At 42.4% G+C, this 27,611-nt stretch overlaps 1 protein-coding gene across 5 annotated transcripts; it reads right to left on the reverse strand.

Annotated features, from left to right (window-relative positions):
* Positions 1 to 1,254: 1,254 nt before the first annotated feature.
* On the reverse strand, positions 1,255 to 27,594 carry mideasb (mitotic deacetylase associated SANT domain protein b). 5 transcript variants are annotated; one of them, XM_005926001.2, is made up of 13 exons: positions 27,487 to 27,594; positions 20,068 to 21,822; positions 17,965 to 18,237; positions 17,036 to 17,372; positions 16,721 to 16,787; positions 15,017 to 15,159; positions 14,569 to 14,672; positions 11,421 to 11,496; positions 10,293 to 10,381; positions 8,187 to 8,330; positions 7,649 to 7,771; positions 6,503 to 6,702; positions 1,255 to 4,811 (listed from the first exon to the last, which is right to left on the reverse strand). In XM_005926001.2, exons 2-13 carry the CDS (start codon positions 21,529 to 21,531, stop codon positions 4,577 to 4,579), a joined length of 3,255 nt encoding a protein of 1,084 aa, XP_005926063.1. In that variant the 5' UTR covers positions 21,532 to 21,822; positions 27,487 to 27,594; the 3' UTR covers positions 1,255 to 4,576. The 5 variants fall into 5 exon arrangements, with proteins under 5 accessions (XP_005926063.1, XP_005926062.1, XP_042078312.1 ...); XM_005926000.3 differs by lacking the exon at positions 27,487 to 27,594 and adding an exon at positions 26,928 to 27,282; XM_042222378.1 differs by lacking the exon at positions 27,487 to 27,594 and adding an exon at positions 23,936 to 24,384 and having other exon boundaries at positions 7,649 to 7,768.
* Positions 27,595 to 27,611: the final 17 nt, after the last annotated feature.

The following is a 27,611-nucleotide window of genomic DNA, read 5'->3' on the forward strand; positions in this document are numbered from 1 at the left end:
CTCCCACTCCTCCTATTTGTCTTCCTCCTCCGCCTCCTCCGCCTCCTCCTCCCACGGGTTGGAATGAGCAAAAAGAGAACGAGAGGACACATCTGAACAGCATGCTGTTCTTGTTTGCCTTTCCCAGACTGCCCTGCTGCTAGTGGGAGTATTCGGTTCCCCTCATCACTTTATCTCCACTGTCAGATCCTACAGTTATCTCTTAAACATCCTACACAGTCACAGCCATATAGACCCAAGCATCATTGTTACAAAGGCTCAGGTTTTTACAAGTTTCATGCTCTAACCTGCTCATGCGCATCCTAAGCTGCAGTGAGAAACCTTTGACACTTTCTCTCAGAAATAAACTCAATAATGAAAATGAAAGTTTTGTATTACACACTTTTGTTTTCACTCTAATCTCACCGATAAGAGCAGGAACTTTATCTTTAAGAGCATAACCTCACAATGAGGATGATGTAATGTTTATCTATGTATTCGTCTACATATATATATAGATACATAGCTAGATAGATATTAGGAAACTGGACTAGACTAAAAGACTAGAACAGATGGATAGTCTCTGAAAGCTATATCCTGAAGAAATGGGAATAAATCCAGCAAAGACCTGAGAGATGCAGCTGATTGATCTACTGTTCGTTGAAGCCTCAGCAGAAATTGTCTCAGTGGAAGGGTGGTGGTCAAGAAACATTTTTTTAAGGAAGAGAAAGAGGAAAGGCTGTAGGCAGTACAGTTATGGTCTAAATTAGACCATAACTGTACTGGAAACCAGTAGAAACAGGACCGAGGAGCGATGAACCCAAATGAGAAACTTTTGGTTTCTCTTATATATGGAGATCTTTAAGAGATTAAACTGTGTCGAAGAAGAAAGACGGTCATACCAAATACGAACAAACTGTTTTTTTCTGATTTCCTGTATTTCCATGAATATTTAAATATGTTGGAATAAATTGCTGCACTGACTTGCTGTCATGTCCCATATTTATGATACCAAATAGCGTACAGCTATATGGTTAAATATGACATAAGCCAATCAGATGTGATTAAGCCATCACAGAACATTCTGGCTCTGGGCACAGAACAGCTTCCTCCTCCTTTCCTCTGCCTGAATGAACCGCTGCAGCAATGCTGCCCCCTTGTGTGCTGACTGTGAAGTAATGCAAACAACAGCAACTGTCACTGTTAGAACTTTATCAGGTCTGGTTTGGTGTAGTGATCGTGAGGGGTGAAAAAAGTGACTCAGAAAGTCCTGCAGAATATTTTAAAACTTTAATATACAGTGCTTCATAAATCATTACTAAAAACACAGGTGGTAAAAATCAAATCAAAACAAATAAGTTACACTGTAGTAAAAAGCACTTGAGATTCCTTTCTGTTTTCATCATTAGTGTGAACCTCATATGAAAATAGCATAGAAAGTATGCAAACATAGAATTCCATTCTTATATAGATTTCTAATCTTTAGCTAAATAAACCTTTTGTCCCCTCAAAATTCCCTTAACCGGCCAGAAGAAACAAGGAAAGCTCGTGGCCTCGACTTCACCCACAAGTCTGCTTTTAAGAAGCGGGAACACCTTTTTTCTGTTCAACATCCCCCCCCTCCCTCCCCCAGCATGAACCCAAATAAAAAGAAATATAAATTAACATATCAAACATGTGAACAGTCTGCAATTTCTTTTCTCCGCACTAACTGGTGTACAGTTAAACATCTTACCTATCAGCAGTCAGACACACACAGACACACATTCTTTTAACACGGTGCCCCCCTGCCACACACATACATAAACACACACACACACACACACACACACACACACACACTCGTACGTGAACAGTCTGTGCATAGACCCAGGTTTAACTTGTGGACTAACCGGTAATTGGAGCCTTTTCTCCCCGCTCCCCCGAGCTCCCCCACTGTGGTTTGTCCTTTAAAGGAAAATAACCCTTTAACCCATTTGTTGCCATGGCAACAGAAGCTGGCTCTGGGCTGAAGGGCTTAACACAGATATGCAGCGATAGACAGATCAAAACACACCGTCTCCGTGGTCCGATTCGGCGCCTCGTATCAGCATAACGTAAACAGAAAATAGGCGACCACAGATGCACGGCGTAGGGTTAAAACGATTTCGATATCAGCCTTTGATCAGCCACACTGTTATACAAGTCATTTAAATAGCTTCCTTATCACAGCTATATCACTAACGTGCATTTTATTTTATTTATTTCTTTTGCACACGTTTCCATTTAATTATCAAATGCATTTGTAAGCTGAGTCACGCTGTCCTTTAGCTGCTGCTGCTGCTGACGACGACGACCCCCTCCCCACAGCTAAGCTCTCATTGGAGCGTGTTGGTGCCACAACAATCTATATGCAGACTGAGACACTTTTCCATGCTGACTAAAGAGAGACACTATTCTTCTCTTCTGTCACATCATGCTTCAATTTAGAAACACCGAATATCAGCAACCAAGTGCAAGAACACGAGTTGAATAACGGCACCGACATTTGCCTGCAAAGAGAAAAAAATCAGGTACTGAAGTAGAGAATGGTCCCTCCCTTTGTCCCTATCTGTATGTTTTATAGTAAACAGTCTGTGTGAAGTGTTTATAGTAAACTTAGGAGCAAACACTCGAGGGGAATTTGTATGACAGCGATAAAACTCTGTAAAGTTCGAGCTTCCATCTCTCTTAATGCCTGTGTTTCAGCTTTTGCCAGTAAATTATTTACCATCATCAACAGTTTGTGGGGAGTGTAAATAATGAGCTGTGGCTGACAGGTTTAGCTAGAGGGCATGTGTAAGAAAAAATAATAATAAAAGAGCCAGATTTAAGAATCTGTGAGACAGACGAAGCAAAGAACTGCCTCTAAAAACCTACAAAATATGACATTTTAGTCTGAACCAGCCACAAAGAAGAAATTTCCTTTTGTATTCCGTCGGCAATTAGATGGAAGTATGAGGAAAAAGCATACTGAGGTAGAAAGTATGTGCTAAAGGCCTACAATATTGGTTCAGTTAGCAGTGAGCAAAGTTTCTGCTGCTTCACCCATTTCTTGATGGAAGTAAAGAATTTACTTACACAGGATAACGACAATTTTAGTTTGCTTGAGCCAGATTGTACAAGCAAAAATTTCCACTATTATCCAAACTAATTTAATTGAACTGTCTCGAGTTGGTCATTGCCGTTTCTGCTTCAATGTGTGCATCTGTAGAGACCTGCAGTTTCAACAGTCTGAGTCAATGCTTCCCATCAGTTACAGCGGTGCCAGTGAGGCATCCGGAGCAGCTGGTTGTAAGCGTGAAGGAGAAGGTGGGAGGGGGCCGGGTGGGCTTGAACACTCAGGTAACAGGGGGTCAACTTGTTCTATTGCACATACATCTCTGCCTTTTCTTCATTTCATGTTTCCAAAAGAAATCTCACAGTTATAAACAGGCAGCAAGTAGCATTATTGAGTTTTTTTGTTTAAATTAAAAAAATAAAAATAAAAAACAGAAGAAAAAAAAAAAAAAAAAAGCTCTGGACAAAGATGGGAAAAAGCGCTTAATTAAACTGCAGCCAATACCAGAATATTATAATAATAATAATAATAATAATAATAATAATAAACAGGAATATTCACAAAAAAACAACAATAACCGTATACAGCTACACAGGCAAAAAAGAAAAAAAATAACGTCACCTGTATACATATCAATAAAAAAAAAACAACAGTGTAAAATTGATTGTCATTTTGAGATAAAAAGCATAACATCCAAGGCATCGACAGTGAGGAACTAACTGGGAGCTATAAAAGGTGACGGGGCTGAAGGTGGAGTAGGTGGAGGGGGTTTCACAGAACAAAAGCCCAATGAACACAGAGAACCCATTTGGCGCACATGCGTCTGACAAAGCTTTTGGCAGCTTTGTGTCCAGGAGAGCGGCGACACAGAGGCAACAGTTTGCACATGCCATCCATCCATCTGTCCGTCCCGGAGCGGAGAACCTAACAGCACGAGCCTCCGTTCGCTTCAACGCTCCCCCAGCTGTCCGATTTTAATGTCTTCAAAACTTCACCCGATGCTGGACGGTCGAGATGCAGCTTTTAAGCGGGTGCTGTGGCTCATCGTAAGAAGCGAAGTAGAAAAAAACTAAACAAAAGGGGGTCTGACGAGTTCCACACCTGTCAAAATGATGCAGGGCGAGTTTCAAACTGGCGAGGAAGGCCGCGGCTGGGAGTGGAGAAAAAGGACAGCGCCGAAAGAAGCGGCATGGCTTTGATTTGACTGAGCCCTGTGACCAAGAGAGGTAACACTTGAAAAGCTTTTCAAGCAGAGTAAAGGGGAGTTGGTGAGTTTTGGAAAGCACGTTGTTCCGACACGAATAAAACACTCTCACTCAGTCCACGCGTTCACAGTTAAATGAGGACACGGGAGCTCATCTGTCCCTGAATGTGCCAAGTAACAGAAGTCTTCTTGTTCCACAAAAATTTACAGAAACTTCACAGGGGGAGGGTTTCTTTATTTCTTTTCAACTGTCCTTCTCCTGTCCAGTAATCAAACCTCGCTACCGTTGCATTCGGTGTGTACGGTCTTCCCATTTACTGCCAGTCATCGTCGTCCTCGTCCTCTGCGTCTGAAGAGTCATCATTGGTGCTGTCGCCGCCCACCTGTCGCGTCCCGTTCTGCTGCCGCGCAGCCAGGATGGCAGCGGCCTCGGCTGCTTTAGCCGCCGCCCGCTCCTCAGCCTCCTTCTGCCGCAGAGCCGCAGCCTTCTTCTCTTGCTCGGCGTGGCTCTTCATGTGAGCGCTGCGGCTCTTCACTTTGTAGAAAATCCTGCAGGGTTAGGGAAAAGCAGGTCAAAGATGCATTTTCCTTTCATTGCTCAGAGTGGTTATATTAATGCCTTCATGCTTTACAAGCAGCTAAAATGCAACTCTGCATAATCGCCTCATTTAATATGTACGGCTCTATAAATATGCAATCTGCTACTCTTGCTATAAAGAGGAAAGCAGTGCTGTTTGTGTTTGTTAAGCAGGCTCAGTTAAGCTCAGTTTGTAAGTCTGGAGGTCAGGAACACAAAGCTGCTTTCAAGCATCAAAAAAAAAAACCAAAACCTGGTACTGGACGGACACTGGACACCAGCTACGTCCTGGCTATGTGCGTCTGTTTGCAACATGACAAATGGAGGTGGCTGAACACACACAGGGCACGTGTAAGACATCAGCCTCCAACATCACTATTATCAAAACAACTAATCATGTGTTGCCAGAGACAGATAAACCTCTTTCCTCATCACTAGGTCTGACTTGTTAGATATGAAACTGGTTCTCTAGAGTTTATTTTTGAAACAGTCAGTGACACATTGGAAGTTCCTCAGCCATGTCATTGACAACTTAATTTAAACATATTAAAACAAACAAACAAACAAACAAACAAACACTATCGGGTACCAATGCAAAGGGAAAGACATGCAAAGAAAACAAGGCTGTTTGGAAAAAGGTGGAACCCATTTCAGCTGCTGTTTGCCTGACATGGTCACAGTAAAACAAACCGCTTAAGACTGAATATGCAGAATTTGAATATATAACTTTATGAATTATGGTGTAGAGAAAATGTTCAAAGCCCACTAAGCAAAAAGACATCATTATAAGTAAAAGGGTTCAGCCGGGGGGAATTATTTTATTATTTTAAAGAGCACAAAATGAAAATTAGATTATACACTCTGGGAACTACCTCATAAAGCCTCTTTTATTCAAGTTTTATTGAAATACTGCACATTATTCAACAACTCATATAAAGGGTTCTCATACATTTACTCTAAGCTCAGTACTTCCAGACAGCAAAGAATCTGTCTCTCTGTAAAGAATGAGGTCAAAGTTCACTAGCATACACAAACACAAGCTTCTAAACAACAATGATTTTCACTACTTTTTGCGCTTTTTGTGAAGAAAACATTACAACTCCAAAGAGTACTAAAATTCGATCATTTTAGCTCCACAATAAATCTCACGTCATGTGACACAACAGCAGATCTGCGATAAAACATTTCAAAGCTGTGAATCACCTAGCTGGATATCTGTGGTGGAGGACAGTCTATAATGAGGACACTGAGCTGGTGTGAAGAGCAAGTGTAGTGCTCTTCAAGTCATTGGGTAGAGCTGCACTGACAGGAGGTGTGATGTGCCGTATCTACTCTGTGTTTCGGTTGCTAGGACACAGTTGGCAATAACATGGCCGGTGTTGCCAGAGGACGAGTTGTTATTTTACCAAAGCATGACAGGACGGTTTGATTCTTTCAGAGAGACACCATGAGACACTTCCCTCTATTTACCATTCATATTCCAAGTGGGCAAAAGAAGTACAAATATTTCTGACAAAATTTTTATTTTTCCCCATCTTGTCCTGTCTAAGGCTACTTACGCAACTCGAATGAGTGCTGCTGTCATCTTTACATAAGCAAACAGACTCACCCCAGCCTCTCCGACACAACAGCGGTGACTGATGCCACATTTCTGATCACTGACCTGCCACATTTCTTGCAGGGAAATTCCCCTTCCTGACCAGCTGGGCCTTTGTTGCCTGTCGAAGGAGTCGTCTTGCGGGCGTTGCTTTCGTAGCGCTGTTTGGAGCTGGGAGGTGGCGGGTGAGGGGGGTGAATAACCCGGGACAGCGACTGCTCCCTCCCAGTGTCGTCCTGGCCTTTCATAATCAGAACGGTCCCAGGCTGCACACCCAATAAAAGAAAGAAGTGCATTAACATGAAAGCTCCAAAACACCTTTAACATAGCTGCTTAGTGCAGCTGAAGCCACTTTACGAGCAGCTTTTATATAGAATAGCTTCACAACGGTATGCATGTGGACGCATAAATGAGGACACAATCAAACTGCAACATACGCACAGCCTGAATTCATCTTTAACATTTAAAAATGAAAAAGAAAGAAAGGAGAAAAGTTTCTTGCTGAGTCACCGTTTCCCAACAAAGACTATGGAGTTGCACAATGCAGAGCAGAGAGCTGAGGGGAGGACTTGAGTTTTCTTCTCCAAAACCCCAGCGGGGGGCAGCAAAACCAACAGCCAACCAGCAACTCAGGCAAGGTTCAAAAGGACAAATCTTCAACTGACACATTTCTAAAGCAGGAATCAGTTTGCCGCAAAACATTTTCCATAAAATCTAATCTTATCTTCCCAAACTCTCCTGCAGTTTCTCTTTGCTTTAAATTAATTTATATCAAACTTATATGTTCAATCTAAATCAGTCGATATACTCGCTTTACAATATCTTTTAGAATAGTTTGCGTGTGCACAAAAGCAAAAAACTAAAGATGATTAATATAAATTACATTATTTCTACTGTGAAAAATTATTTTTGTAAAAAAGCACGGATATTATACTACTAAATAACACACTATATGCGATAAGTATAATGAGTATAATAACCACAGTGATGATAGAGAAATTGAGTGCCACCAAACTAGAGCACCAACCTTCGTATTCTGGGGTTGTATTATATTAAAAATACTGTTTTACTCATTTTATCTCATCTTTGAGGACAAAGAGGAGAAAACACTGAAAGGAGAGACTTCTGCGCTCGCTGCTCAGCTATACATGTTTTCATTTAATTTATTCACGCCATCATTAATTCATGCAGCTCTTCTAATTGCACACGTACATTCTCTGTGGACGGCAGCGCATGAGACGTCCTGGTAGGGCAGACATCCGGTTTCCTGTCAGCTGACCCTTCCCATTTCCTGCTGTCCTCCTCCCGCTGTGGCTCCAGTCTGTGAGAGCCCTGCTGGTCCAAGAAGAACATTGACTGTAAGACACACATGTCTGAGGGAAACTTACATCTACTAGTATACAATTAATTTTGAGAGCTATTTTGTACATGACTTCATTCGCACTGTGGCTACTTAAATACAATTATAGCAAACATGCTGATATAGATATATATATATGCATGCAGCACTATTCAGTTACCATAAAACCCAAACAGCCTGCAGTTGTACTTTTTTTTTAAACATGCTCTACCTTCTATTATCAGTGTGTAAGGTTACTGTAGACACCATGAACCACAGTTGCAGACAGCTACAGACTTTTACATAGTTCAGTTCAACAGCGATCAGTGAGGATATTTGCATGTATTAAACAGACATCCTTTTATCCGCTATTTTCTGCAACGCTAATGTGAAACATGGTTTAAGACTGACCTTGCGGTCCATCTCCTCTTCTGTGGTCTTGCTTTCCAAAGGCTCTGTCTCACCGTAGGTTAGCGTACCATTGCGGCCAGTCTTCACACGCTTCTTATAGGTGTAGTAAAACTCCACACACTGGGCCACCGTCTTTGTGGATACCTGTGAACCGCAACCGCGCTCTTTATTAGTGAATTTTAAACATTTCTCTTTTTCATACAGTCGCTCTACATGGATGAGCATTTCAGAGCTGCTAAAACAAGCAATCGCACCCAAATGACTTTTTTGAAAACAAGAGTTCAGAGCTTTAAAAAAAACAAACAAACACATGTGTGTGTGGGTCTTTTTATGCATCATGGCATTTCAACTTCAGCTTAATTATATCCGATTGCCTTGAAAAATCTTGTTGCAAATTCAGCTGGAATGATTCATTTCGATATTGATTCATCTGCCATTTCCTCCACCTCTCTTTTTTTTTTCTTTAGTAGTCAGTGAACTATGGTGTCAATAATGACAAACGCCCATCACAATGATAGACAATGATAATGACAATAAAAAAGAAAATGCCAGCACTAAATCTAATTCAGAAGTTTAAATTTGATTTGACTAATGAAGCTAAAATAACCCAGCTAACACTGTGGCTACCACTTGTCCAACTACACTTTTTGATGATCATTTTGTACTTAATTCAGTTAGCTTAATCAGCTAGCTCAGCGGTCCCCAACCCCCGGGCCTCGGACCGGTACCGGACCGTGAGAGTTGAGGCTCAGGTGTGAAATGTATGGTTTTCAGGGTTTTTAAATCAGTTTTCAGCGTTATTTTGTTATCGTTTTTTATCGTTAACCCTGTTTTCCTGGGTCTTTTCACGTGTGTTATGAATAAATCTTCTTTTTTTCGGTACCAGTACTAGTTTTATTTTGTTGTATTTATCCGCGACACCTTAAAGGCCAGTCCGTGAAAATATTGTCAGGCATAAACCGGTCCATGGCGCAGAAAAGGTTGGGGAACGCTGAGCTAGCTGATGTGCTTGGTGCAGAGTGGCAGGTAAGGAGCTCTCCAGCCTCAGTCTATAGTAAAGGCATGGACCATGCTAGTGCCCAGTATTAGCTTTCGCGGGTTCACTGGCTAGAGAGAGGCTATTTTAGTAAAGCAATAACCCGAATGACAAATGATGCCACATCACCCTCTCTTAAAGTGAGTGTGTTTCCGTCTTGACGCAAGCCAATGATAGTTAAAGTAACCTTACAGGGGTTGTATCACATCCACCACATTGGATGTGATGCAACATCTTCTGGGGGAAAATTGGTATTCCCAAATGGTTGGCAAGGGATTGCTGGCAGTTGTTGGGTGAAGCTGATCACAAATAGGGTTTTACACCAAAAACATCTTTAGGATTCTTTTGGTCACTGGCAGATATTTGCAGCTGCCTGAAGTTGTAGAGACAAACTTCTCTGCAAACAAACTCCAACTGCTTTCAGAGCGGTAATAAAACTTGGAAAAGTGTGCAGTAAACTGGAAAATGATAAAATTTGCTTTGCTTTGAAAGCACATGGCCTAAGTTTCCAGTTCATGCTGCACTTTTCACAGTTTCACTACCATTCAGAAAGTAGCTGGCGAGTCTGCATGTAGGCTGACCACAGCAATCTGCTCGTGACCAAAGGCACAGTTGGAGAATATACATTTTTGTCCCCTCATGATCCCTGGTTGCCAGATGGTTATGAACCAGCCTCTAGGCCTGTGTAACTAGGGCCTTATTCACTGACCCTACACTGTTACTATAGTTATCATAGGTCCAATATGGCAGACAAGTAAACGTCATGTGCAAAATCCTCAGGAACCTCAGCGACACTGAAATTTTATTTTTGAAAGAAAACCTCCTTGATCTCTGAAATGGTTCAGACAACAAAATTGTATCATTTTGCACTTTTGAGAAAAACCTGTTGACTATGAGACACCAAAAAAAAACATCAAACCAAAAGGAAATACTTCTATGAAGCGACTCAAAGGAAGAAAAATATGTCTACAGTGATCATAGTAGAAAGTGATCGACAGCTACTAGATGGCCTTGTTCTTCCATCACTGTAGTCTGGACTTCCCTCTCCTTGTGTTTGAAAGGACACATACCTGTTTCTGCACCGTGAAGAAGTCTTTCTTGTATGCAGCGATGCCTTTGTTAAACTGGCGTCTCTCAGCTGCTGTCCAACTGTCTGATCCTGTAGAAAGACAGAGGAGGAGGAGGAGAGGTAGAAAGAAAAAATGCAGTTGTTAGTTTAAAACACTCCAAAACTATCTGTTTCCATATAAAGTGTGTGTGTGTGGTGCCTCGTCAAGTTCACTTCCACCCCCACTCTCAACACACACACACACACACACACACACACACACACACACACACACACACACACAGCACACACACACACCACACCACACACACACAAACACACACATCACACACACACACACACACACACACACACACACACACACACACACACACACACACACACACACACACACACACAACTGGATAAACAAAGGCTCCCCTGTCTCCTGCTTGGGATTAACCACATGCTGCAAGCCTCTCCAACCCCCCCACCCCCCCACCCAATTCTCCTACTTCCCTCATCACATTGACTCTGACAATCCTCCACAGTCACCGACTAACCCACCACGGCCACACTCTCACTACTGCAGCTGCTGCTGCTTTGAGGCAAGGCAGAGGGCTCAAAGTCAATCACTGTTTTAATGATGAAAGCACAAAAACTGGGGCTAAAAAAAAAAAAATGGTCTAAAGAATGAAATGAAAAGCCAAAATATGCACACATGGGGTTCATCTTGGGTGAAATCAGAATTCTCAATGATTTATAAGAATTTTTTTGAGTTTCTTGAAGTACCAGCTGGTTGGAGTATAACAGAAATAGCAATAATGGATATGACTTTTACTTGACAAGGTCACAAAAACAAGAATGGTGCATAAATACGGTGCAATTTAATTTGATTTTAATCTAATCTGATCTGATAATCTTACCGTATAGCAACTTGCTTTATGCACTCAGTCTAAAAACCCCACGTTATGAACTTAATATCACTGCAGACCGAAACCAAACAACTTGGATATGTTTAGCACAGAAAAAGGCTTGAAAATCAACTTTTTGATAGTGAATCAAGTGTTTTTTTCCTACTTTACAAAAAAATCTCAAATACCCTTTTTTAAAATCTAACGTTATTTGAAAGAAAAAAATCTTAATTTACCTGAGTAATGGTAGTTGGACAAATGATGAGACTTTGGGAAAATTGGATTCCTCAGCATCAGCATGGACAGAGCAGCCTGAAAAACAAATAACATACCATTAGTGTTTGAAAGTGAATAAACACGGCACAGCAGCTGCACAGCAGTGATTGTTACGAGCCTTTATACAGCCAGTCCCTCCTGCTACACAAAGCCAACTCCTGCTCTATTAGGCGCTCCAATTGTGCTTTTATAGATCCGTAAAACACTGAGCCAAAGCGTGAATCAGTTTCTCACAGGTAACTAGGGACTGAGATAACCACTGCTCTCACTTTCCCTGAAAATGCCAGGTATCTGAGGGCTTTATATCATAATTGTACGCGCTCTCTGCCATTGTCAAAATAACAATTAACTTTGTGCTCTTAAAGGAGAAACTGACTGTGCATGAATGCTGGAAGGCGGCAGCTCGAGCCGGCCCGCTGCAGAGAGTGGGCGCTATGACAGCCCCCTCCCCCTCCCCTCGTGGTTTCCTTGACAACGTTGGACCACTGCTGGTCGCTAGGGCCTGAAATCTTAACCAGCAGCATCATAAAGCACACTGACAGCTCTACTACTACGCTGCAAGACAACTTCTGCTTCAGTAATGGAAGTATTGATTTAAGATCTGCATTAAAGTCACTGTAATGAAGTGCAACGTAATGCGCAATGCAAAGAGTCTTCCTCTGCTGATGAGTATCATACATAATTACCATACCATCATCAGTTACATCCTCTTTAAATTGTCTTTACACTAAGCCCATATCAAGTGTGACAGAAGAACACTTGTGTGTTTCAGGAAACAGTGACTGACATTTAGCATTGTTTTTAAAGTCAATATATATGAAAAAGTCACTGGATGTTCAGTTGCTGGGAATTTAATGGGGTTGATATGGTGGGTAAGAGCCACTAGAGATGCTGCCTCCTCAACATTTAACAGCAACCACTCTTTGACCTCATTACAACAAGCGCAGAGTCTATTATTTCTCACACACACTGAGGTTTGGTGTGTTTTATGTAAATGTTTTATTATTCTGCTGTTGAACGCAGCTGTGAAAGTTGCGTTTCAGTCGGTGGCTTACATGTTGCAGTATCAGCACTGAAATCTTCACTAGATCGATCTGTTCATGTGCTCAGATGCAACTAGTGGTCTTCAGTAAGTATGAGACACAGGATGCATCATAGCTGCAGTGTGGTGGAACACCCGTCTGTCCAGGCAGATTTCTCAGGAACGCCACGCTGAGTGATGGCAAGGTCATAAACATTTATGTCACATGTTGCATTTAAGGCGCTTTTCTCTTGCGAGTAACGCCAAGAAGAATGTGTGAACCTGACAACGTGACTGACAGCCACGGTACATTTTACTGGCCGTGCTGTCTTTTTCTCTGAGATCAACGTGTGAAACAATGCACTAAAGCACACTCAAAACATAACACTAATCACCTGGGAATGCAGCCAACAATTTCATCAACCACTAAAGATATGTTCACTACCACATATGACAAAGAAAAAAGGCAGATAGCTCCGACTAAGAGCATGAGAGCTATCAAAAATGTGGCACATTTCTTTTAAAATCTCCCTTAACCATTTTATGTTTATCAACTGATTAAATAAATGTTTCAGCTTTACAGCCCCCAGCAGCACATGTACCTCTTTGTGCCTCGATACAGGAGGATCAGTCTGCTTCTGACTAAACAGCCAAACGGTTTTACTATCTCCGTCATCTCAGGCCACCGGGGTTTCAGAACAGAGTAAAGTGAAATTCTACTGATCACTCACTTCCTTTCACTACTCACCAAGTGCTAAAGGCACTGAATGACTACATTAAAAACATGCTCAGCACATGTAAGGGCACTCATCACTAAACCGAACATGTATAAGCAGGCAGTCAGTATATTCTATAATATACAGTAGTGTACTGCATAAATCTCAAAGCAGCACTCATTTTATCTATGAAAAGTAGAGTATTTTTCTACCAACACAGTGATTCCCAATGATTTACTATCCAACAACTTGGTATCTCTCAGCATGATGTGCAGTGTGTCTTTAAAATTTTTGAGGAAACTGGACATGTTGAGCACAACAAGAAGATGTGACAGGCCAACAGCCTACAGAAGATTAATATCTGCCATTCTTCAGGAAGGGAAACGGGAAGAAAAGTCTGAGGTATTCCAAATTACACGAGAACTAGACTGAAAATCAGTGGCAGTAAGTCCTATAAAGTGCTAAATCCAATCTTGAAATCCAAATCAGTTTTACCATACAGCACGATCTGATGATAACTGCTTCATTTTTCAGCATTAAAATGATCCCAAACACACTCTCAGTTCCATAAATGCATATGTAGTTTAAAAAAAAAAAGAAAGAAAAAAAGACCATGCAATCCTATCAGTAATGAATTGGCCTCCCCAGAGGGGATCATCTTGACTGAGATAAATAATGTTGCAATAAATCACTGCACCCATTTCCCATTTTCCTAGAAAGGTATAATGAAATATTGGGTGGCTCAAGATTTCTGCAGTGCATTTTTGAAATGGTGCTGGTCTATTTTCAGGGTACCGAAGATACAGCTTGACATGTTTTCTGCAGGCAGGATTTAATTATTTTGACAAGGACACATCAGTACAAATACTGATTTTTTTCTTCATTCCTCTGCCTTTTTTCTCCTACACTGAACACGCAGGCAGAATTGTTCACATGAGATTTAAAATAAAATCTCAAGTAAAATTGCCAAATATTCTAGCTATTTAAATTTTAGTAATTTATTAGTGCATTCTTGTCTGCTTTTGTGCTGTGACAAATATAATTCATTCATTCTGTTACATGGAGCACTGCAACAATAAATGAGCATATAAGAACTATGCATGATGCCTTTGTCTCAAATATGAAATATTACCATTTAACAACTTCTACCGAATGTTACTATACTGTAACACAATATAATCTGTGTGGACTTTATCTGTGATCTGTAAGTGAAAACAGTCTTAAGAGGTAAACAGGTTGGTGTAAAGTGTGAGTGGGCTAGAAGAAAACCTGGCTCGAGTCCGACCACGGTGAAGTACAGCTCCCAGTTATGTTTTTATTATTCATGGTGATCCCTGTTGCAGTCAGTATGGACTGTTCTGTTGAACTCACCATTATATCCCCTTTGCACTCGTACAGACAATGGTGGGCTAACTCCTGGTTGGTGCCTCCTCCACATAAAACGCTGGAGCAGGCCAAGTGCATGAGGTCTTCCACTGCAAAAGCAAGAGAGAAAAAAATGATTTTGCATACAGTGATGACAATAAGAAAATGTATTATTAAGATATGCAATACGTGGAGACAAAGTATGGTTGGTTTCAGTGTTCTGGTATGTTTTTATTATCCATGACTCAACAAAATTACATACTCCAGCTGTTAAATCAATTCCGCAATATTGCAACATTTATATACTATGAATTGAAATTCTTATGAAGAGCCGTTTTTTTTCTTTAAGGCCACTTTCATTTATCAAACCTTTCACTGCACCACCATCTGCGTGCCATTATATAAGCTTTCGGTTTCACTTCATATTCTCAAAAACTCTCAGGTAGTGACTCACCTTTCTCCTCAAGGTCAGGTTTTCCTTCCAGATCGCACAGGGGAACCCAGACCAGTTCTGCACGATGATGATCCTGCTCGACAGCAGATCGCTGCCTCAGCTCTGGTACTTCCGCCTGGTACCGTGAGCCAATATTTATGCGTCTGGGAACAGGACATCAGTTTTAAAAACAAGGCAGGAGGTGTTTGATCTATTTAAAATTCATCGACTCTTTCTGCATTCACGAGGCATTTATTCACTCTTAAATGTTTTAGCGAAGACAGCATTTGCTTTATGAGTATCAGTATCAAGTTGCGCTTTACAGTAAAGCTCGTGTTGTTTCTGAGAACGTTTTTATTTTCTTTGCTCGTCTGTTATATTCTTTAAAAGGTCACAGAAAAATTGCTGAGGCGCTCCGGCTCTGAACATTGCAGCTCTTGTACTGTTAACCCAGCTGAACTGATGGTCTGGATTTAGCAAGAAAAAGAACAAAACCATGCCAAAATAAATGTGAATCAGATACAGTTCTTTAAAAGCTTACATATCAATGCAAACCAGATATCTCAGTGTGAAAGTTGTGAAAATTATGCTGTCAACAAATAGAGCTAGGATATCCCCTCCCTCCCTTGCATTTCCAGAGAAACTGCAGTGTACCCAGCTGAGTGTGTGTGTATACTGGCAGCCTCCCCCAGAGAAAGTGGGCTGCTAAAACTTGACCTGCAAAGGCTGTTCTGCGTTTGAAAGCACACCAGATCCAGCTGAAAACATGATTTATGGGAAGCCTCCCTAGCTCGTCCCTGCCTAACATCTGAGCAGCTGGCATCAGTGAAGCAACAGCTTGCACAATGCACCCCCATAAACTGCAACTCGTCGTTGATGCAACTACAAAAAATGGATTTTCATACACACCCAGCTATCAGTGGCTTTGTTTATTCATGGAGTAACTGCTGACTTTATCTAGAAATGCATTTAAGGTTGTAATTCTTTACATTTTCATTACTACATCTACTTTCACTAGTTCTCTGGAGTGGCCATTCTATACATTTACATTCAGTAAATGCATAACGTTCTATAGAGTAGTTTTCACTAGCAGCTGTAGTGAATGTCATTCTCACCCTGGATTAGGGTCCTTCCATCCAGAATCTTACCATATACAACCCTCACAATCTATTACTCATTCTAGGCATTTCTTTTCCAACAGCAGTCCTTTTTTTTTTTTTTTTTTAAGTTTTTGATTAAATGAGATTGTATAATATTGTTTCTTTGTATTTATAACACAGTAAGTGCAACCAGTGAGCATCCTTAAAGCAAAACAGGTAGCCCCGCTTTACTATCAGTAACGGCTACATGTGCCCATTCTAATCACTTTCCAACTCTGCCAAAACTTTAAATAACATTTGCATATCACACTGAAACCAGGTTTCATGTACACCTTAAAAAACGCGATGTTCTAGTGCGACATTGGGCCACATAGTTGATTCAAAGAGACAACTTCTGGTAATAATGTTAGCTGTGGATGACAGAGCAAAAGAATTTAGTGGTAACTGTGGTGAAGGGGGAGGCTGCATTAAAAGACGGGATTAGAATTTCAAGAAGTCTATGTTCTCATTCTAGACGTTTCGTAATTCAATTCACTGTTATGCTTTGAATAATTCATTGTAGCAATATAATTCCTTTCAAAATAGCACTTAACCTCTAAACTGATCGTACAGGAGAAATACTCACGGCTCATTGCTGACCGGAGTGGCCTCGCTCATAGCAGACAAAACTGGTGGTGTGATGTCGCAGCTGTCTAAGGGGGCAGCAAAACACACACATAACGCACTCACTCCAGCAACAACAAAGACACAGCACAGGAGTACACTAATATGCAGTCCGTCAAAATTCTAATATATTTTTAAATAAATGAATAAATAAATAAATAAATAGTATGGGGAACTACAGCAAGGTGCTTATTACAAGTGCACAAAACTTTGATCTAAAGGACATCTAAACTGGAAATTCATTCAATCGAGTTTTATAAACTTCCTTTTTACTTACTAGATCGCAATAGGCTGCGTGTGGCTGACTTGGGTGTAGCGGGAGGGGGCAGGCCTGGGCCACTGGCCAAAGCAGATGACAGGAAAGTGGAGAAGTACAGGCCGGTGCCTTCACGAACAGGGCTGAGGATCGGCGGTGGTGTATAGGGGGGCATGGTGATAGCATTGTCGGCGAGGCGTACGGGGGAACGTAGGTGGCTTTGGTAGGGTGTAATGCTGGAGTAGACGGGCGGGGCGATGAATAAAGGTTTAGGTGGCGGGATGAAGAGAGGCTCAGGGCGTGGACGGCGTTTGGACTTTTTGCCATCGTCGTCTTTTTCACCCTCTGCGCCATCGTTCTGGGAAGGAAGGAAAATTTTATTTTAAGAGGTGAGGTTATAGCAGAAGTTTTTGTGTCTCAAATTAAAAACATGCAAAAAAAAAACCAAAACAATTATACACAAAGTTGGTTTAGTGACTGTAAACGCCTCGAAAAAAAAAAGAGAGAGAACAGGGACCCCAACCCTCAAATCTTAGGTACATAATGTACAGTATGGCAGTGCTAAACCCTGCTAATCTGCCTGATCTGGGACAGGGCAAAGAGTTCACCAGCTATACCCCCTCCACCCAAATAAATGAGAGAAAGGGAGAAAAGGGTACAGGACGAATATGGGGGCAGGGAACGCATGAAGCATGGCTGGGGGAAGGGAGAATGTGTTCATGGGTGGGACAATGTGGAATAAATTCAAGGATTTATAGTTGGAATTAAAAAGAAAAAAAAAAAAAAAAACCCAAATGTATATAAAAGCTGGGACTCCAGTCTATTCTCCCTAACTGCATGGAGAGTCCCATGCAACTTCCCTCTGAGATTTTGGTGAATGAGTTCTGCATATGAAAGTGTGTTTTAAGTGTAGAAAAAGCAAAACCAGCAAGAATTTCACGTGTATCCACCTGCTCTGCACTGTCTGACAAGGAGTTCCTCAGTGAGCGTCTTCGGGTGACGATGACCGAGGGCTTGTGGTCTGCGCGCCCGAGATCCTGGGAGTTTGAAGACCTGTGAGGCCAGTTGGTTGCCAGACTTGCTTCGTCACTCTCGGGAGACGAGGGTTCCTGCCTCCGGACTGGAACAGACACGGGGATAACAAGTGGAACAAGGTTGTCGTCTCGAGGTCGCTTAGGGTTCATAATCTCTTGTTCTGTGGGACTCCATGGCCTGTGTGGCTCCTAATAGAGATGAAAATTCATTATTGCAATGCTCTTTATAAATGGTTTTCTTTTAAAGCATATGACATATCAAAAAATTATACCCATACTAAATGAGTTCTACTGCCTACTCAATAGTATTTTTTTAAAAAAAAAAAAAAAAAAAAAGCTAATCTGACTCCTCAAACAACAACACTGTAGACTAAAGACTAAAGACACACTAAAGACTCACCAGAAGCAACAAGCAAAAAGGACAACTAATTAAATCAATTGCCTATAAACAACATCTGTAAACAATGCCACTGCCTACCAACTCCAAGGAAGAGTAGCTTTGTTTTCCAGCTTAGCACACCCCAGTAAATAGATCTGATTAACAGGATGGGTGTTAATTCAGCTGAACAGGCTGCCGAACTCTAATCAGTACAATGAACTGGAATCCCACTAAACAACAATTAAATCAATACTCAAACAGATGCAGGCACCAATCACATTGAAGAAAAAAAAAAAAAAAAAAAAAAAAAAAAAAAAAAAAAAAAGCACAAGAGAAAGTGAACAGCTGTGGAAAGAAAAATTTCAAATGTCAGAATTTGAAATATAATAATGTCTCACTCTCAGCCCTTTCACTATCGTATTTTACTGCTAGGTGCAGCACTTTAGTGACATATTTAACATGCACTTCGACGGAACAACCCCCAAAGGCATTCTTCACAGTTTTTTTCCTTCGACAAACCATAATGAGTGGGCCCGAGCAGCCTCTGTGCCACGATCAACTGAGGAACAACTTCAAAGCCATTTAAACGACCACATTATAGGACAGCTGAAGGCAGATGCATGCCGTCTCTGCACGCTGCATCTTCATGGTTAGAAAGGCATGCAGCACTGTGGCTAAGCTGGAGCAGCTCTCATTATTGCTGGTGGAAAACTCCAGCCCTTCCACCAGAGTGGTGGAGAGATATTCTGCTGAGCACTGCAGGCAGGACAACCCTGCACCCCTCCCTGTATAGATAAAGGGGGGAGGGAAGGCTGGAGTTTCTCTGCTTTGAAGGGGACGGCGTGCAAGCATGTAACTAAACACACTGCCTGTACAAGCAGCTAACTGTGAGGGAAATTCAGGCCAAAGCCATGCTTAACTATAGACGTACTGACTCAGCACTGTTTAGCAACAGCATTTGTTGCACAATAAAGACATTCAGCACATAAACACAGATAATTGTATGACTTTGCATGGTACAGTCAGGGTATAATATCAGGTTTGTACATTTAACAAATCCTGTGAGAGGTGTAAAGTCATACATGGAGGCTTTTCTAGAGCACATTTTACCCCAATTTAATATTTGCTATGTAAAGTTTTGTCTTAGCTGCAGATTTTCCCCACAGGGCAGAGCTGAGCAGTTTACTTTTGCGGCGTACACTTCACTGGGCTCTGATTACATTCAGCATCTCTTCCAGCAACACGTTAATCACAAACAACACAACTTTTGGCACAGTTTTCCTGGCAGGGGCATTTGTCCCAGTTCCCACTCATGCTCTGGGAGTAAAAATCCCAATGCAATTATACCCTGGGATAACGCTAGAAACCTAGACTTCCAGCTCTCACCGAAATATTTGCAATTAAGGCTTCCAGCTTGTAGCGACAAGTTTAGATTTAAACAGCAGTGCAATCACTCAGATTCAGAACATTCTGTCCTTTTACATCAATACTTGTTTCTGCCGTCCTTATGCTTGATAGAAAACAGCTGAGAAGCAGATGAGTGGGCAAAACAACATGGAAAACAGAAAGGCACATAAAAGCAAAGGCAAGGGGGGAAAAATAGCTGCATTGCCAGTTTCCAAATGAAATTATGCATTTACCTTAAGATGTGATGGTGGAGACTCCCTTTCTGAGGCCTTCTGAGCAAGCATCTCCAGGTTGACCTCCTGGGAAACCCTGCGTTTCCTGCGTGTGCTTTGGATGACACCTGTCGGGGCTGCCTGGATGTCTCGTGACCCGTTCTGCGGTCCCTGAAGCACTGGTGCTGACTGCTCCAAGGGGACAGGCAGGAAGGGATTGTCCGAAGGCGCGCCGCCCTCCTTGGAGAGCCGTCGAGATCTGCGAAGCTGCGTTTGGGATTGAGGCTGCATCTGAGGCTGCGACTGAGTCAGGTGCTCAGACTGCAGAGGGGGCTGCAGCGGGTCTGATGGCTGCTGTGGTTCTGGTGTGATGTCCTGGATGATTGGTTCCTGGATCTTTGGCGGTGCTGGACCAGAGGACTCGTAGGAGTGTACCACAACGGGCTGGGGGTGAGCGTGAGGGTTTGCATTTTGCACACCAGGGTAATAGTCAAGCACATGGGGGTTTTGTTGTTGCAACTGCTGATGCTGCATTTGCTGAATTTGGAGCTGTTGCTGCTGCATCTTTTGTTGCTGCTGCTCATGCTGTATTTGTTGCTGCTGCTGTAGCTGTTGCTGCACATGTTGTTGGTGCTGAAGGATTTGTTGCTGCTGCATTTGTTGCTGGATTAGATGTTGCCGTTGTATTTGTTCTTGCTTCTGCAGCTGTTGTAAATGATGTTGGGATTTTGCATTCTGTGCCGAGTAGTTTGGAGGGTTAGGTAGAGTTGTCTTGTTACCTTGGAACGTCTGGTAGTAGGCAGGCAGGTGCTGCTTGGGCTGACCAAAGGCCAACTGGAAGGACTGCAGGACTGAGCTTCCTCCTGGGTGGGATGTGCTCTGCTGCTGGGTGTTGATCACCCCGGATTTTAAGGTGTCCTGAAAAACTTGCGGCTGCTGCTGCTGTTGCTCCCACTCCATCCCCCGAGACTTGCCTACATCCCTGAACACTTCCACTGCAGGTTTGTCTGCAGCTCTGTTAGGGGGTTGTTGATGTGGCTGCAAGCCAGCGGTCTCTTGCATTGACTTCACAAATACATTCTGGGTCCTTGAGTCAGTTACTCCTCCAATATAACTTGGAAAGTTCTGCCCCCAGTGAGGCATGGTGGTCCAAGGTGCAGCTCTCGACTGCTGCTGATTGGGCTCCTGGTGAGCCCACTTCATGGGTACAGTCTGCTGATAATGACCCCTGCTGTGGTCGCCCTTATCTGGGCTGAAGATGACAGAGCTGAGGTACATATGAGGGCCCTCTGGATTGGATGTCACAGTACTTGCAGCCTCACTCTGTCCAGGCTCTGAAACATTACCACTCGCCACATAGTAGGACCCATCTGGGTGCTGAGAAGTCTCCTTCATTGCTACACTTTGATCGTTGAAAAATGTGATTCGTTTGCCTGTTCTTTTGGCATTAGGTTTCTGCTGCGCCGGTACGCTCATGACGGGCATGAATATTCCGAGGCAGGTAAAAATTTTCAGTCAGCTAAAGTGATAATACTCCACTTGAATGTATCAATCCAGCAATCAAAGATGGGAATATACACGTATACCCTTTTATAGGGAATGTACAATAAAATAAACCAGTAAAAATCACACTGACGTCAGAATAAGCAGGAGCCAGGTTGAACAAGGTTATCGTCTATCCCCTCTGAAGTTCTTTGTGACCTAATCAAAGGTTGTCAGCCAGGAGCGAACAGATATGAAGACGTTTGTGTGTTTTTCTCATTCATGGACAACACCCTGTAGAGAAAATGAGACAGATGTCAAGCACTGAGCTATCAGTCTAAAGGGACTCTCCCCACTGGAGGGTCTCATTAACATCCCTGACTCAATCATTTAAAAACTTGTTGTTTGCTTTTTCAGCAATAGACCTCGACCGAAAAGCATGGGTGTGAGAACAGAGCATGCGAGGCGCCTATTCACAAAGCTCATGTGACAAAGGGATGATGTCCTACATGCAGGCTAGCATGTATACAACCAGACGCGTGTAGAAAACTGGAACCAAAATAAGGTAGTTGAGAGAGACAGCCAAATCAATAGTTCCTGGAAATGTTACACAGGATATTACTGTGCTGCATTTAATCAGCAATGAAACAAAAACAAGCACTGTGGGAGAAAAAAAAAAGAAGCATAATTGTACATTGTGCCACTGCTTTATCACCATTATCAAACAGCACACGTGACCTTTGACTAAAAGGAAGCTCCCTTTCCCGCGTAACAGACGGCGGACTGAAAGTGATAGAAACCACTTTTTTTTTTTCCTTTTTCTCTTACAACTCAGTGACTCATCAAAGGGAAAAGAAGGGAACCCATGCCCTTTGAACCACGGCCGGAGACTCGAAAAAGAAGGGCAACTGAAAGTGAGCAAAGATGAGTCAGTATGAAACTATCTATGCAAAGGGGGGGGAGCAAGGAAAAAGTCAAAATGGCCTTGAAGGCTTTTTTTAGCTTATGGAAAGATCTTGACAATTGCTGGTAACCCATTATTAAAATATTATCTGATGTCCGAGTTTCAAAACAGATTCTGGCACAGTCCAGTTTGCCAAAAACATCCTGGCTGCTCCTGTTAAAATTTCAAATCAATTCTCCGTCTGTGTAAAACAAAACAAACCTTGTGCAACACTAAACAACTTCAAGAGAAAAGCATTACAGCTTTGTAATCACTGCACGGCTCGTGTTGCACACCAACAATTTGGTAAGATGATTACATAAATGAACATGAGAATCTTTACAGGATGGCCTTGCCAAAGGTCCTTTCTGACAACATAGGAAGTGACTGACAATTGTCACCCTTTACTCTGGTGACCTGGTAAGACACACACACACACACACACACACACACACACACACACACACACACACACAGCTTAAAATAGAAAGCTGCAGCTGTTCAGATCCTGCACTCTCTGCGAGACACCACTGACAGAGTAAAGTGAATCGCCACACTATGTGGGCTAAGAAGCTGTTTCTGCATCAGTAGCAACACAATGTGCTGCTACACATGCATGCAGACACGTTGTCAAACGCTGACACATCCACTACGAAAAGCTGCACGTTTCTTGCAGGATGATTAAAATAATCAAGTAAATAAAGAAATAATTAAATAAAAACGGTTAAGGTTGACCATGCCGAGCATTAACAGCACCATCTGAGGTGAGAGATCATCATGACGCATCACAAGTGCAGCCTTACACAAGCCTGGGGTTTAGCCCAATATACAAACTAACACGTTAAATGGCTTAAAATAAATGTCAAGCACCATTAGCCGCCCTAATCCATCGCCATTTCCTAATTCAAAATCAGCACTAGCGCTCACACATACACACACACACACACACACACACAATACGCGGCCTGCACAAATAAAGAAAACGCAAGAACACTCAACGTGTTGCCCTGGACCCACTCCCTCCACATCACTTTCTGTTTCCAGCCTGTTTTACGAGAAGCCCTTTGTTGCAGAAAACGGATTATCTACTCACTAATGCCATGTCCCATTGCAACAAACCGAAGCAACAATGCAGCTCCCCGTGACGAGAGAGGAAAGAAAGTGTGGTGGCACGGCTAACAGACAACGCTAATCGATTCAACTTGTCAAAAAAATTAATACGTCACGTTTCTTTCTATGTATTTTCGTTGCGATCCGCGTTCACTGGCACGTTAAACACGTCGCACAGGGCGAGCGGTAAGCCCCGCATGGAGCTCCGATCTGTCGACCGCCCAGTCCGCCACGGGCGAGGTAAACAAAACTTTGTCAGCAAGCCGTGGCCACAATAACGCGCAGTGTCGACCGTATCAACAACGCCACAGTCATCGACAGCGTGGCTCCGGCCCCGTGTTCCCCGATACTTACTGTGTTTGTCATGAAAGCTGCTACTAACGGCAGCTCAGCCCGCAGGATCGCACACTCGCAGCTCTGTGCGGCCAGCAGCGGCAGCAGGCCCGCACAATGCACTCCTGCGATGATGACTGCATATATCCCCGAGGTTGACTCATGCTATGTTGCTGACCTCACTCACTCACTGCTACTTTTCTTCCCTTCACCTCCCCTTACAAAGAGGGAAAATTTGTGGAGAGACAGGGGAGAGAGGAGGGGGTGCACGGGTCAACCTCGCTGCGTAAACAAGAGTCCTTCCCGATAGGAAACGGGGTGCTAATCTGGAGAAACGTGAGCGCAGTGATGCCGCTGTCTGTTGCACATTATTGCACGATGATTGCACTAAAAACATACACACTGGCAATGCGGCCTATTTGCTCTGCGCGTCTCTGTTCGTCTTGTGATTCCCCCCTCCCTTAACCCAGCCACCAACCCAGCCCTCCAACACCACCAGCGCGCTGGCCACACCCACTTCCCTGCCCAAATAAGGGGTTTCCTTTGACATGCAAGGCGCCGTAATTTACGGAGCAAGATCCTTCTCAGTCCATGCGGGAAATTCCAACACACATGGGAGGACCGACGGTCTGAAGGGGAAGGACGTTCACTTTCCTTTCACTGCATTCACACTTCTTGTTTTCTTTCTATTGAATATTTTCTCTGTGAAATCTATGTGTAATGTTTACACGTGGAAACAGCAGACGGAAGATTGTTTCTAGAGGCAAATGCAGAAAGGCCCTTGAGGGTGTGGGGCACAGAAAGTGTTTATAACAAGGGTTGTGTGATTTAGTTTTCCATATAATAATGTGAAACAATGAAATGCTACTTCATAGGAATCACACTGTCTTCAATTCAATGGGATATTTTCATTACCTTAGGAAACATTGCAAAATGCACGCCCAATTTCCTGACAAAATACAGATAAGGACAAAATCTCCACACTGAATCATAGACTGGAGCCAGAGCATGTAAGGATTTCTAAATGAAAAACAGCTTAAATGGCTATCCAAATAAGTAAACTGTGAAAATAAACGTGGAACAGAGAAATGAGATATACTCTAAGTAGAAATTGGCAGTTTCACAGATAACTAATAAGAGGAAGCACACAGGTGCAATTAAAGGAATGCACTAATATAACAGCTGACTATCTGTATGCTCGGCCTGATTATCCAATGGGCATTCTGCGCAAGTGCCCAGGGGCCTCCACCACTTCCATCTCCTCCAACTGCCAGGGGCACACCTAGGCATTCCCAAGCCAGCCTAGAGTAATCTCTCCAGTGTGTCCTGGGTCTGCCCTGGGGCCTCCTCCTAGTGGGACATGTCTGCAAAACCACCTCAACTGGCCCCTTTTGATGTGGTAAAATAGTGGCTCATCCTCATCCGATCTCTTAAGGCCGAGCCCGTGCACCCTTTGGAGGAAGCTAATGGAAGTTTTCCTTTTTTGCTCAACCAATTCAGCAAGCTAACAAGAAGATAGCTGTAGCAGCACCTCACAATTGCAGTGGATTTATAATCTGAAACTGTGGTTGGATCTAAATGAAGAAGCCAGGCTGCTGTCAGCAGTGGAAGGCCTGCCGAACCTCACAAATGAAGAAGCAAGTATCCAGTGAATATTTTATACCTGCATCATTATTATTATGTTATTATTATTATTATTGTTGTGACAAGCAAAAAAAAAGAACTCCCTTTGTACAAGTAGACACATCTCAAATCTGTGCTTTTCCCAAGAAGAGCTCTATCTGTGCATTGATTTTTATTTTGACACTCATCCGAATGGGGCAGTGAACAAGTGCAACAGATAGTGATATTGGCAAGTGGCGCTGACAGGAGGAAAAGGAGGAGATCATCACGGAGACAAATAGACAGAAAGAAGACAACAACAGGTGTGTGTGTGTATGACGACAATGACATTATTATTATTATTACTACTATTATTATGAGTATTATTTAAAAACAAAAGTGAAAGAGCCCTGATTGCTTGCGCTAAGTTTTAGCGAAACTGTATTGTGGTGTTCTCTATTCAGAACTCTTCTTTGTACATGTATGTACACATTCATGTCAACCATCCACCCCTTTTCTGAACCATATCACAGTGGCAGGGGGTCTGAAGCCTATATCAGCTGACTTTGGACTTCAGTGAACTGAAACAATTCGATAAACCAAAAGGAAATGTGGGTGTTTTTTCACCAAAGTGCATAGCCTTTTTTCATATGTGTAAAGGATCAAATTAATTGAATTAATTAATTAATTAATTAATGACAGCAGTGCAGGCCTGTAGTCTCTCCTTCTTCTCTGTGGATCTCAAATTACTTGACAGGACTCACCAATATAAGTTTTCAAAGTTTATGGCTGTAACATTTGGTTGATCAATGGGTTAGTCATTAATGTTTGAGGAATCCAGCTCATTTTCTGGATTCTGGATTTTCTGGAAACAGTAAGAACAAAGTGCAGAAAAGGAAAGCATGAAATCACAAGAAAACAAGCATCTTCCCTCCGTGTGCTGACATTTTAGAGCCCACATTCTTAATCAGTACAGTAATCTAATCTACCATGTACACAACAGAAGAGGTTTCTAAAAAGTGCACATAAATGTCACTGTAAATGCTGACACGCTTTTGCAACGACTGCCCAAAACCGATGCTTCTCCTTAATAAAGTCACGTTTTAGCACGTCGCCACATTCCAGCCTAACTTACAAGTGTCACTGTTTACGTAGGAGGGACTTTTCAGATAAATGTGACATCGCTGGTATGAATGGTAGTCTGGGGGCTTTCTGGGATTTTTACAACTCGCGTTTGTGAGAAGGACGTGGGTTGAAAGAAAAAACAAAACAAACAAAAAACAAAACAGGGGTTAGATCAAAGCTCGCTGTCTAGTAATGACACATTAATAGCTTCCCATTTAGCATTCGCCTTCATAAACAAAATACTTAGCAGCATGCAAAACAGCCCTTATGCAGTAACGGTACTTACATTAAACTCTGCCCTTCCATGGCACATAAGCCTTCATCATCTCGCTGTTTCGACAGCGCCCCGCTGCACCTAATCCTGACGGCATGCTAGAATAGTGTAACGGTAGCGACTGATTTAAGCATCAAACTTTTTTCCCCCTCACCAGGCGTCACTTCCCCAGTCCTACTTTGATTCAGTTTTAGCTAGCAGTCGATGGTGCAACGGGACATTAACAGTGAATATGTAAATGTCAAACGGACCGACTGAACTGCTAAAATGTTAATTAGCTGCAGTGTTGTTAAACTCGACTGTAATAAAATGGGGCTGTTGAGGCCGCGTACCGTTTGTCTTAACGGCTCAACTGCACCTAGGTTATCACAGTTTATCACAGGCAAGATAGTAAACCCCCGCTGCACCGGAACATCGGTTGAATAATGTCGCACTTTCATCCAGGTATCTCAAGTTAGAGCTTATATTATTTCAATATATACTGCATTTAAAAAAAAGAATGAATTACTAGCAAATCTAAATGTAGACAAAACTTCTAAAAAACACACACAAAAAAAAAAAATCCACCAACCCTAAGCAGTCAGCCTCGCAGGATTTAAACGAACACGGACTTGAGCAGCACGGAATTCTCTCGCTCTTGTGGTCGTGACTTTCTTCGTGGTCTCTGTTGACATTCTGCTAGCCTGCAAACTGATA

Source organism: Haplochromis burtoni, unplaced genomic scaffold (genome assembly GCF_018398535.1).
Source record: "Haplochromis burtoni strain Fernald_Lab_line unplaced genomic scaffold, NCSU_Asbu1 Contig_85, whole genome shotgun sequence".
NCBI classification, from domain to species: Eukaryota; Metazoa; Chordata; class Actinopteri; order Cichliformes; family Cichlidae; genus Haplochromis; species Haplochromis burtoni.

Excerpts from the sequence above, each read along its gene's own strand:
- mideasb (XM_005926001.2), bottom strand. The coding sequence starts at position 21,531 with ATGCCCGTCATGAGCGTACCGGCGCAGCAGAAACCTAATGCCAAAAGA. Across the intron at positions 14,673-15,016 it reads ACCTGACCTTGAGGAGAAAG|TGGAAGACCTCATGCACTTG; the intron begins GTGAGTCACTAC and ends TTGCTTTTGCAG. Across the intron at positions 4,812-6,502 it reads CCCTGCAAGAAATGTGGCAG|GATTTTCTACAAAGTGAAGA; the intron begins GTCAGTGATCAG and ends CTAACCCTGCAG.